Raw genomic sequence first — 13233 nt, 5'->3', positions numbered from 1 at the left:
CTTGTGAAACAACTGTTGCCCTCGTTTTAGAGCAGCAGTCACCACTGTAGTGAGCATTGTGTTCATTTCCACAAGAAATTTAAAACTGTTTGGGAACAGCTGCTTTTTGAGCAGTTGTCCCCTTTTTGACAGTGGCATCCATTTTCTCTGTGGTCTTGTAAGCAATGCCAGCAGTGCTGCTTCCTATTACACTTCCATTGCTCCACTGAGGACTTTTATGATTTGAATCAAGTACTAGCAGCACTGATTATTAGGTATATCCTTAAAAGTCTATGTTACAAGAGACAGAAAGGAAAGCTTTTGTAGCATGGTCTTATGGCTCCAAAATTCTTCAAATAACATTTCCCTTCTAAAAAAGAAAAATGAAATATTTACACATTTATAACTTGTTTGTATTGACACTTGTGAATTAAAATATTTTGCCAGGAGCACATCTTAAAGCTACTGTACACAAAGTGCAGAGACTATGTCTTCAAATTCAAGGTTTCATCAAGTGTCCCTATTCCACACTTTTGTGCTTTTCTGTTCCTTTGAGGTGAGAGGGTTGATGGGAGCTGGGGCATTTCGTAAGTGAGTTAAACCTACAATGTTAGTTCTCATGCACACGGGTTAGTTTAATGCAACTAATGAGAATCAGATCAGACTGGCTCCCCGTGAGCTTGTTACAGCACAGCCCATGGTTTTGGGAACTAAATAGGATTATTGCATAAATGACAGCAATCGTGACCTAAGAGTGTTCTCTCTTAGGCATACATGTATTGGAAAAACAAAACATTTCCTATATCACAGTAGCTCATAACTATTCCAAAAAGAGAAGAACGTATGCATCTTATGTCTAAACCTGTATCTAACTTGCGTAGCAAACATCAACAGTGCGTGACATTGCTTACATTGGAAATGCATTAAAAGAATACATAGGTAGATCAAAAACTTGTAATATTTTTAGGTCAAAAAAATGTTACTAAATGGTATCTGAGATGAGAGATAAACTCCCACTTTTCCCCTGTTTCTTTTGCAAACAACTACAAAGAGTCAGTAAAAGCCACAGCCAAAAATGACCACAAAAAGTCCATTGAGGAACCAGGATTCTGCTGCAAAGTACAAACTGCAGGCTAACAACCCATCACACTACTGCTGTCAAATATTTTTGTATCAGCAAACATAAAAACAAAATGGGATACTGATTTTTGGCCCTATTCTTGAATTTCCTTGTTCTGGCTTAAGAAAGCAGCCAAGTAAACCAGGTTATTAGTCTTTGTCTGTTCCATAAGTTTTTGATAGTCATAGAAATCTTGGCCCAAATTTTCTACTATCTAAATTCCAATAAGAAAAATTGGTTCCTGATCTGCAGTGTTGCTCTCATTCTTGCTGCCATGAACATGGAATATCTGCTAAGGTCCCTAGTGGAGTCACCACCTTACAATCATTAAAAATAAGAACAAAATGTCAAACAGATGTAAAAATGCGTAGTGTTTTCAAACTCAAGACAGATTTGAAGCACATCTGAAACATTAACATCTCAGCATTTAATATGGAAAATACGATGTATTGGCTTTGGAAAGATCTGCAGCCTCATTCCCAAAGGAATATCATCATGCTATTGCATGTTCTATGTATTTCAGATGTATTCTTATTCTCCTTCTATGGACAGATTTTCCAGTTACATTAGCGAATGACATTTTTCACCACCGATCCCATCTGGATGCACCATGGACACACTGAGACCTCTCCCACGGTAAACAGTGGTTTTAGGTTTGATAGTTCATCATAAATGGGCAACAAATAACCTAGATGCACTTCTCTGTTAACTCAGTTCGTATACTCAGCAGCGATCACATCAGCACGAATTTCTTTTGCAGAAAGAGTCAAAGCAGGCATAAAACATGCAGATGCTAATGGCTGGTGCAACAAAAAGATGACTCGTGACTTCCCATGCGCAGCAACAAAATACGGTGCCAATGATCATGCCCAATGGATGAAAATGCAGAGCCAACATAAATATAAACCCCAGCATTATAAAACATTGCTCCTTTCAAATGAATTGCTTGTCATTTTTAGGAGTTTGTCATAGGAAAGTTTTCATGAAAAAGTGTGTTTATTTCCAACCATAAACAATTATGCAGCTGGCAAGCTTTGTTACACTGCTATACATCACACCATTTTACCTTTAAAGCGATTAGTAAAAGCAAAAAGCAAACATGAAAATATAGTTTATAAACCTACTTTTTCAAGAACAGCTGCTCAGCAAAACTGAAAAAAATAAAAGAGAAGATCCATATGGAGACACACTACGGATAATTAAGGACTAGAAAAAATACAACTTATTTAAACAGATAGTTTTACATAGTTTAAAATCTCAAATGCCAATGCAAAGACATTGTGGTGAAATGTACTCTGACAATGATAAAAACCAGAAACTTGGAATGAGCAGTTTTTCTGTTTCTAATTTGCTTTCTTGAATATAGTGATATTTTACATCAAGTCATATAGCATTGAGGAAAGTAAGTTTTGTAAAATAAAAATATTAAACAATGAATTAATAAAATAATAACAAAAACAAATATTTGGTAGTTGTCCATACTATATTTAAACCACAAGACTGTTGTCTTCATTACAAGAAGAAAGAAATGTCTATGCAGTTCTCCTGCAGTAATGGGACAATTACATGTCCCAGTCAGGTGAAGCATATACTGAAGATCGGTTTCCTCAGTTTCCATATGGAAAAAGACTAAATAGATATACAAGATCTCATCAGCTTCTAAAACTGAAGGAGTAAAAATCCTTGAAATCACAGCTGTCTAGGAAATGGTGAATAGGCAAGGACTAGTCACTGTCTCCCCCAGTACGAGTGCTAGGGGGACATCATACGAAATTATCAGATTGAAGTTTAAAACAAAGGAAGTTCTTTTGTCCATAGAAAATAATAAGCTTGCAAAACTCTGCCACAGGATGCTGTGAAGGTCAAAAGTATAAATGGGTTCCTAAAAGATTATGTAAACGTATGAAGGTGCATTCAATTCATTGGTCAAGAAGCAGTCCACGATTCAGGAAGCCCCCCAGCCCTTGCTTGCCAGACTCCACAAGAGTATATCGGAGTAAATACCTTTCTTATATGTCCTAATGCTACATTTTGCTCCAAGCTCCCATTACTGGCCACCACTACAAAAGGTGTGCGGAAGTAGACGGTCCTTTGGTCTCACCCAGTGTTGCCATTACAACGTTTCAATTTGCAGACATATCCAAAGCCAGCATTTGGCCTATTAGGCAGCTTTTACATCTCTTGCAAAATGAGCCAAGACAATGCACTTTGAGGCAAAAATGACATTGGAATTACAGACATCTGTTCCAATGTAATCATGCTCCTTCACAGAAGGAGATAAGAGAAGTTCAAGAGCCACAAGAGGGAACAAATAAATTTTAATACAAAAATACTCTCACTGAAAACTCAGCATTTCTTTGTAATCTCCACAGCACTTTTTATCATCTGTGTTCACCATCATACATACGCACCATTCAGAGGGGTTGCTGGCCAGGTAAGTTCTGTATTGTTTTTTAAGCATCCTTAAAGGTCTAAGCCAAGACAAGTATTTCAACCTCCAGTACATAACTTGGACTGAGCAGAGTGCACATTGGCTAGCATTAAGCTTGAATACCACTTCAAAACATTCCCACGAACTGGGATTAGCCTGTAATTAAATACCTTCGTGCACACACTCACTCATGTGCACATATACTCGATACCTGGATTTTTTCATACTTTTTTAATGCTTTGGGGGTTGGGGTTTCTTATGTTGATGTCTTCATGCTGCCATCGTCTTCAGGCTCTCTGAACATTTTTCACTGGGCAACATACTTTGGTAAGATAAGGTTTTAGACCTTCTTGTTACCTGCTTTCTGGTTAAGTGGGCTCAGATCTTATTCCCACAACTTGGAAATACTTACTATAGCAGAAGTGACCCCCTTTAAAATCACTGCTGCTTCACTGCTGAAGGTGTTGAGCAGAGATGGGTCATGGACAGGGGAGGAAGCAGTCTGCTGCTGGTTGCTTGGCTTATGATGGAGGAGATGTGAATAGGGCTGGGATCTCCTCTCTCAAAGGAGCAAGGGAGAAGGAGGTAACTAAAGGACAGAGAGGGCCCCTTCCCCCATCCCCATCCCTCTTTTACCCAGAACCTCCACAGCTCCATTAATCCTTCTCATCCTATACCCCTTCTCCTCTGACTCTTCTAGATGCCTGTGCCTCCTGCACCCCTCTGATACCCTACTGATTTATCACAGTCCTTTTCCCCACCAAAACTCCTAACCCCACTGGTCCTATCTCAAAAGCTTTTATCAGTGTAAATCCCTGTGAGCTCTCCTACTTTTGCAAAATCCCCACTGACTTCTTCCAGTCCTCTTCTAATTTTCCTATCCCAAGCACACCCAAATGCTGCAATAAGCAGCGGTTGTTACAAGTGTTTCAGCAGCTTGTGCAAGCTAGTCCTTGTGAAATAGGAACGATGGAGACATTAAGGCTTGTTGAGATGCAAATGTCAAGAATTATCAGAAGAAATGTCATGAGCACTGCTAGCAATGCTAAGGCACCACACTGCGTGGCCTGTTAGCGTCCCCTACATGACTACAAGACAACAAGCAAAATCCTCCATTTGACTATGTGGTTAAAACAAATCAAAGAAACTATGTATGAACATTTGTTTCTCAAATAATTATAATTTTGCATAACTCTAGTGCTTAGAAACGCCCATCTGAGACACACCACCCCGAGCGTCGGCAACCAAAGGATGGGAATTTAAAATACATCTCTGACATTTAGATACCCAAATCCTGTGTAAGGTAATTGTTCATAAATCACATAGGAATCACCAATATCTTTCTCTAAATAGAAAGACCAAGTCAATAAATATTAGCTCAACTTTACTGATAAGGAACTGGGGCACAGACAGATTAAAGTGAGAATCCTAAGAATCCCACCGGAAGTTCGTAACAAGGCTGGGAGTTGATCCCAGGTGTTATTTATTGGAGTATCTTAAAGACAAATAAGACAAGGGCTCAGTTATTAGCCTTTACAACACAGACATTAAGGGATGCATCCACTGTGACCATACAGCACAGGTACGTGCAAAATAACCAGCCTCGAGATCGAGTCCACAGCAGGCGCTTGCACCTCTGTTCACCACGTACAGCGTAGTCCAACAAGACTGTGCGGTCCTACACCAGCAAACGGTGAAAAGAAAGCTCAGGCTTGGGCAGGGGATAACCAAGATGCATTACTGCTTCTGACACAGTATCTCATTGGCTTCCGTAACACAGATTTACCACAGATGGGGTCTAGTGCTACGTGCGTGCGTCGGTGGTCACAGCGCATTGCCAGTCGTTCATACACATTATTAAAATGTCACTGCTTACCGTGGGCAATGGTAACTAGGTGTCAGCTGCTAAGTAGATAACATGGAAAGAAAGATCTGAAAGCAAGATGAACTCAAAAGGTCACCTCCCTTGGTTACCTCTGCTTCAGCATCTCCCAGGTGTCCCCTGAACAGACAGATCCCTCTAAGCTCTTCTTACAGAATTTGCACAGCTCTGAATGTCAAATGATCAGCATAAAACACTTCATCCAATTTGGCAGTTAAAACTCTTCAAAAATTAACTTTTTTTCCTCTTTAATTTAAATTTACCCTGCATTGAGAAGTTCTCTTGTGATTAACACATTTCCGTTATTCACCCGTAATAAAAAAAAAAAAAAAAAAAAAAAAAAAACATAATCTAGACCAGAGGTGAGAATGGTCCTGTGATTAAAAGACTGGTTTAGGTTTCTAGGTTCACCACAGACATTGTGAGCGACTTTGGGCAGGCCGGTTTTCCTGCACGACTGGGATCTTTTCTTCCCTCCTGGTGCCTTTTCCTCAAGCTGCCTGTTTTATGAGTGTTTATGAACAGCACTGAGCCCATTGAAACACTTTATGCTCTTAAATATTACAAACATATGCAACTGTTTGCAGCAAGCAGCAAATAGTGACGAAGCCTTGTTTATGCTGCATGTGGCAACACTAGCTCCTGAGCTTGCCAGCATGTCCAGATAATCAAACACAGGGAGAAAATAACTATGGAAAAGGTGAAGAGAGAGGTTGCACAGACACAGCTGTCACGTGAGTGCGCAGCCCCAGCTGGTGCTATGCAGGGCCACGGGAAGGCTCCTAATTTCCCTCTGCACCATCTGAGCATAGTAATTCAAGGTGACCACAAAAACTGGAACGAATATAACTGTGGAATACATGTGAACAACAAAATCCAATACAGGCATAAAATAAATTGTCTCAAGACAAGATGAAGAGAAACTTTCAGCAGTTCATTGGCCAATCGAGGCGTATTTTGGACGCAGTACTCATGATGAAGCAAAAAGCTGAATCCCACAGGCTTAAAGTACTCACAGCTCCACTGCTTCCAGTGGATGGCTCCAGGAACAGCCACGGAACCTTGGGAAACATTGGAAAATTATAAACAATTCCCTTTTTCAGAAAGTGAGGAAAGGAAAAAGAAAGCATTACCTATACAGCACAGCGACAAAATAAACAATGAGGTGAAGCAAAGCTCCAACTACGACACCATAAGAAGGCAGGAGGGGTCCAGGGGAAGCGACGTCCGTAGGTCTGGCCCTGGGTGGACCCCGGGGGTTGACCATGACTCCTACGGGGGAGAAAGGAGAGCTCTAGCTCTATGTCAGACAGCAATATTCTCCAACCTTTGCCAGAAAGGATCGTAGTCTTCATCTTCCCTGGAGCAGACCCTGGGTGTTCTGTTCTTTAACACCCTGGAGTAGAGAAACTGTGCTGCAAAATTCATTGTAATCCCGTGGGCAAAGCAAAGCGGGGAGAGCGCAGGCAGTGGGCACGCTTGCCTGCGAAGTGCCAGCCCGGGATGCGAAGCTGTCCGCAGCTCTCCAACTCTGGCTGGGGGAGGGGAGATGACTTTGAGAGATGGCTGCTGCTATTTAAAGAGATTATTTCAGAGGCCAACTTGTCCTTGTCGATTTGAGTCAGGCCTGGATTATGCGCGGTGACGTTCCGTTAGCAGGACACTTGGAGCTTTAGTTACTGCTTAGCTGTGGAGCACGACCCAGGCTTGCTGCAGGGTCTGTGATCTAACAGGACGCGCTTGGGCAGACAGAAGTAGCAAGGAATGGCTGCACCTTTTTTTGGCATTTCAGTCTTGTGCAGGGGTCCTTCAAGGCAGCACGAAGGGGTGCAAGCCCACATGGCTCAGTCACAAAACAAAATTACTTCATTCAGGTTCTTTCTTGGCACGGATCCTGAAGGGACTATGCAAACATCCAGATAGATAGAAAGAAAAGATCATCAAGGGTATAAGGAAAAGACTGCAGCAATGGGTAGGACAAAATGTCCAAACCCGTTCTTCAGTGCCGTAGGAGAGTGTTACCAACGGCAGTGAAGGATTTCCAGATACATAACGGTGGTGCCTGGGGAATGGGAGTAGAGGTCTTCTTTTGGTTCCTTTCCTATGTAATACTCTTTTCCTTCAGCCTGCTTGGGAACTGGTCAGGTGTCCCGTTTCAGGTTACAGCAGTCCTTCAGTACCCCCTGCTCCCTGCTGAGAGCGTACAAAGGTTTAACCTCCAAGGCAGAGAACAGATGCACTGTGATCTAACCCAAACCGTAACCTAACCCTCTCCACGGCATACCGTGAGAAATGTAACAAGCTGCTTTACATGGAGAAGTCAGAATAAATGAGCAAATAGTCCTCTGGGAATGCTAGGAAACTCTGAACAGCATTACTGGAGCCTGCCCTACAATGCTGGGGGAGATGGGTCCATACTCTCCAGACTTCAGTACAGATGAACCTCTAGGCTTGACAGGTTTTCCTGCATCTCCTACTCAAAACCCTTTTCCCTGCCCTTTCCAGACTGCCTGCCAGTGGTGGTTGAGGCTGTGGAGGCAGCACGTGCTTCGCAGAGGCACAGCTTGGCAGCACACCGCTGCCAGAGGCGCACAGACACAACGGTGGTCGGCCACTGCCAGCACCTGCAGCGCTACGTAAGAGCAAAGCTCAGGCCAGCTTTACGAGTACCTTGAAGCAGAGACAACAGGTAGAGTTATTACTTTGCTCATAACACATCTGAAGTGCGATGATGGATAGGATTGGGATACTTGTTACTCTATCAACTAGTTTGAGACTAGGTCCTAAAGGGAACACAAAAGAGAGAAAATTGCAATGCCTAACTTCTCGGTGCCTGGGAGTCTAGACCTACCTGTTGCGTCCTTCAGCTCTCTTTGCAGCAAACTGATGCAGCTGAGCAGGAAACCATCTCACAATCTGCATGCATCCAGCACAGAAACTGAGAGAGACATTATCCTTTCTTCTGTCCTTCTCCTTCATCCCCAGGAAAATCCTTGAAGCTAGGTATCTATTACCTTCCTTACCTTCTCCTTAAGGTAAGTCCATACTGACACCTCCCATTCTCCAGCGATGTACCCTGAATTCAAGATATAGACTGTGACGAATGGGGGATGCTTCCCCTCCTCCTTTTCCTCAAGTGAACTCAGGCCTTTGTGCAGAAAGGAACACAAAACTCCTCGCACAGGGAAGAGAAGGGAGGATAAGCACAGATCTGTGCGCTGGTGGTCGGAGATCTCCCAGGAATGGAAAATGTGGGGACTAGTTGCTATTCCAAGCACTGTTCACTAATCAAGGTTGATTAATACAAGATATATAAGCACAAAATCTATCACACAACCTTCGTAGAAACTTCTTTTACACTTTTTAATAGTTAGGGGAACTGAAGCAGAAAGATCAACTTACCACATTTATGGAGTCAGGGACAGAAACGGAAAACAAATTTGTTACTCTAACCAACGCTCAAGTCTTGACGTGATTCAGCCCTGATCCACGATTCGCACGTGTAGCTCAAACAACAACGCTGGAAGGATCTTTAGGACTCGCAGGTAGCCTAGAAGTTCAGATCAAATTCACCGAGCTATTTCATGACAGAAGTACATGAGGGACCGCACGACTGTCCTCCTCACACTGATCCCAAACGATCAGTTCCCTAGGGAAGAAGGATACTTCTGCTGTAGATCTAAGCCAGTGTCAAACATCCGTTCAAAGCCTACAGCTGGGCGCCAGAAACGCTGGCTGCGCAGTGTCTCAGAAGCTACAGCATCACTATAATTGCTGTAAGTTAACTACGACTATTTTCTGAGCTGCTTATTTCCTTAATGAGAGATAAACACACACTATTATTAGATGTGTCTTCGTTTCATTCTTGCCTGTCAAACTTGGTTGTCCTCACAAGCGTCTTGTGCTCTTTCCCCGCGGGCCGCTCCGCGTCCTCGCCGTCGCTCTCCTCCGCGGGCGGACAGCGGCCAGGCGCTCCAGGCTGGCTCTCCCTTTCTGGGGCAAACGGGTTTTATCACCCACGGCACCGTTTTTGGAGGATCTCTGCAGTTTCTTTGTTGTTATTTAAATCCTTTCAGTAACTCAGCAGCCTTCGTCTAGGAAGTTAATCAGATCTCCTCCTTCTTCCTAAAGGCCCTCTCCAGGAAATTCTATTATTTCCTTTCTTTTTACTAACTCAGTTATTAGCAGGAGTTGGCATATATTCTGCAGACCAAGAAGCAGAACTCTCCAGAAGGCAATAACCCCTGTAAATAACGTTTTTTAGGGACAGAGCCTCACATCAAAATATTTATGCTGGCTCAGTGTGCCTTTGAATTAACACTAAAGGCCACCAAAAACTGCTCTTACTTCCAAAATCAGTTTTACTGTTTAAACCTGCCAATTTTTCTTCTTACTTATAAGAAGAAGTGATTATAAGAAATAGAAGTTACATTAAAATGAACTATCTCACTCACTTTCACTCACAGCAAATTTCATTTTTGTTATTTTTTAAATTATATTTCTCTTTGTGATGGCAGCCCCTAAGCTTTCCAAAGGAAAAAAAAAAAAAAAAAAAAAAAAACATATGAAGCTTTTTGGTAGGTTTTCTTATACTTTCTTAAATGAGTCCAATACTGGATTTCCATAACTGGGAATTACTGGGAATTGTAAAAGCACAGCTTTGTGGGTGACAGCGATAGTACCAACATTGCATGCAACATTATTACTTTTCAGTGTATCGCTTAATGCTGCATAATACAAAAGTAAAGCATTTTCTTACTTTTTCAAAATTTTCTGCAGGAACTTTTTTCTCATGAAGGGAAAGCATCTATGTTTTCATCTCTTTCTACTTTTCAGGTCTTTTTTTTACAGGATTTTATCGTATTAACTTTTAAAACACCTCCAAATACCGAGAGCCAAATACTAATTAAAGAACTACAAACAGTACATGAGCAAAAGGCAGCGAATAACATTTTATTCTAACAGAAATAAGTAAATTTTCAAGTGGCATTTCTTCTGAATTTTAAAGATCCTAAATAATAAGTCAGTAACAAGTAATATGTCCTCTGCAAGCTGGGGGGTTCAAAGTTGGCCTTCTACAGAAACAGATCCAGGTGCCTAGTTTTCATTTTTAGTTTTTATTTCCTTAGTGGAGAGCACAAAAATCTGTGTCTAACCTGATAGGAAAAGCAGAAGAGAAGAAGGCACTGAGAGCTAAATAATTTCATGGTTCTTTAGCAACACTAAGTAACTCCATGCTCCTGTACCAGCACTATTTCAAATATCTATGGAACAGCACTATTTCAAATATCTATGGAATATCTAAGGCTTGTAAGGATGTGATTAACTTTAAGGGCAGTTAGCAGGGGAGGAACAGAAGCATGCATTCAGTACGTATGGCTTCAAGGTTTAATATACTTGAACTGGATTAATCCATAGTTTAGCAACTATTACAATGACAGGATGATGGAGTTCACAGCTCCTTCTTGATTTAATTGTCTTTTCAGGCATTTTTTTCCCCCAAGCAGAGAGCTGTAATTGCTCGAGGAGCTTTACAGCTGGTAAGTGGGATGCAAACAGTAGAGGTCCCGATGGTAGGGTCTCGCACGACCTCCTTCCCGCTGCCACCAAGAGCGTCCGGAGTGAGTCAGGCGCGGTGAGGGAATCCAGCCCATCACCTCCAGTGCCAGTTACTTCATCTACATCAAAAAGCGCATTGGTCGTGACACACCAGTTATGGATTTGAACTGCTTAGCTAGAAAAGCATTACATCCCATTAGTGATTTCCCTGATCCAGCCTTCTGCCAATTCCTTTTTCAGCCCGAGTGCCTCTCAATCAGTCGCCCACAAGGGTTTGCTGTCTGCTGCACTGGTAATTCCCAGGGCACCCAGGTTTCTATCTGGTTCTGCAGCTAACTGGCAAAAATCCTCTGCAATATATCACCTTTTCTAATCGAATCCTGGCAATCATTTACATATATTTTCACTTCTGACTCTTAGATACGAAAAGCCAAGTGCCTCTTAGCTAAGTACTTCAGAACAGTGTGAAATATGTCATTTGCAATACACGTGCTCATCCTGAATATACTCAGGGATCAGAAAAAGAGCACTTTCTTAAAAATACATCAAACTGATCACTGCCAAAAGACTGAAGCAGATAGAAAATTAATAAGTTACCTAAATATTTGGGGTCCAATGCCCATTAATTGCTTAGAGATTTAAAAGTACAGATCATAAGAATAACCAAAGAACTAATACATAAACTACAAAGTAGCTGTCTTAGGATAGGTTGGCTTTTAACTTTTCTCTGCCTTCTGTACCAACAGCAGAAGATCTGAACTGTAGTAATCTAACTCCAAATAAGCTTGGCACAGAGATCTTGGCATAGCGCAGATTCTAACCAAACCCTTCAAATAAAAGAACTACAGTAAAGAATTGTAAGAGCTTTTCAAGAACAGGATGATCAAAGACAAACTGAAGAAGCGACATGAACTTTAACTGTCAGTTTTCTGTGAAGTTTGTCTCAGAAACAGAAACTTTTCTATTGCTGCTATATGTTTTGTTATTTATGAATACAATACTTTGCTAATCTCACAGAATTTTTCAGCTTTGATTTCATTTTCAGCCTCAAATATTATATTTTTTTTAAAGGAACTCACTGTCTAAGAATGTAAGAAGTATTGCAATTGGAGGGATGTAACAAAAATATTAAATTATAACAATTTGAATAGGGCTACATCACCAGGATTTCACCTCAGCAGATACTGATTGCTCTGTATCATCTTCCTCCTGCGGGGCTCATGAGGAATCTGATTTCTCTTACAGGATATTAAATTATGATCTGGAACCATTTAATACAGTAACTTCCAGACCTGATCGCAATGGTTAAGAACACACAGCAACCATTGCAAGATGTGTTGCAAGAAAAGCTTTGCATTGCATTGCATTGCATTGCATTACAGGAAAAACTTTGTCTTTTCTTTCAAGATTGTTTTTCTTTTTTTTTGAGAGAAGGTAGATAGGTAAGAAGTAATTACATTGCTGATATGGTCAAATGAAACAACACGATTACCATAAAGTTGTCCAAGATTAAGTTATAGGTCTTCCTCACATCACATTTCTTCTCAATCCCACTGCTCCTTAACTCCACCGAGCTGCTCTTTGGTGGGGAGCTCACAGGAAGGAAGCCATCACCTCGGTGGCCTGTAGCATTCCCAAGGTCTCCTCCACACCTGAGGATCATTCCATTCTCTGCTGCTCACACTGCCATTTGTGCAAGGAAATAATCATTTGCACCTGTGTGGCTTTAAGCACACCTAACAGAGTTAGAAAACCAGCCTCTGCCAACTGTTTTATCCACATCATACCACAATATAATTGTCTGGTACTGAGCTAATTTTGAGTTCAAAGAAAAAAAATGCCTTAATCCAGGAGAAGAACTGGAATTCCCTGATCTTCCACACTAGCACATGAACACTGACCAGGACTCAAAGGAGGTGGAAAAATCAAAGCCTCAGCACAAAAATTTCAAACTCAGCAAGATGCATATGACTGCCTGCCTTCCTCTCTCACTCTCTGTCACAAAAGCTCCTATAACATTGCATAATATGGAAAAATAATAGCTTACTTCTTTCTCTAGAAAGCTTTCTAAACAAGGTTGTGGTGTATTTTACCCAAACCGAAAAATATAACAGGAACATTTTGTTTTGAAAATGGAAAGTAGTGCTTCATTCTCTTGAAACCAGAGAGAACTCAGTTTGGAGAGCACAAGGAGAAAGAGCTATTATCATTAAAAATAAAGACTTTATTGAATTACAGGACTTGCAAGATGGTTTTGAAGGG

At 41.3% G+C, this 13233-nt stretch overlaps 1 protein-coding gene across 2 annotated transcripts in view; it reads right to left on the bottom strand.

The window, feature by feature from the left end:
• The window catches only part of LOC134142533 (L-threonine ammonia-lyase-like), a 31482-nt gene extending 24546 nt beyond the window's left edge, over positions 1 to 6936 (bottom strand). Inside the window, exons 1-2 of one of the 2 annotated variants that reach the window (XM_062579682.1) lie at positions 6740 to 6936; positions 2224 to 2250 (exon numbers count right to left, since the gene is read on the bottom strand). In XM_062579682.1, the coding sequence (XP_062435666.1) occupies positions 2224 to 2250; positions 6740 to 6840 (128 nt within the window). In that variant the 5' untranslated portion in view covers positions 6841 to 6936. Of the gene's footprint in view, positions 1 to 2223; positions 2251 to 6545 lie in introns of both variants that reach the window. The other variant, XM_062579681.1, reaches the window with a different exon arrangement.
• Between the last annotated feature and the right edge of the window lie 6297 nt (positions 6937 to 13233).

This window comes from Rhea pennata, chromosome 7 (genome assembly GCF_028389875.1).
Source record: "Rhea pennata isolate bPtePen1 chromosome 7, bPtePen1.pri, whole genome shotgun sequence".
Lineage (NCBI taxonomy): Eukaryota > Metazoa > Chordata > Aves > Rheiformes > Rheidae > Rhea > Rhea pennata.
This window is presented reverse-complemented; position numbering and strand designations above follow the sequence as displayed.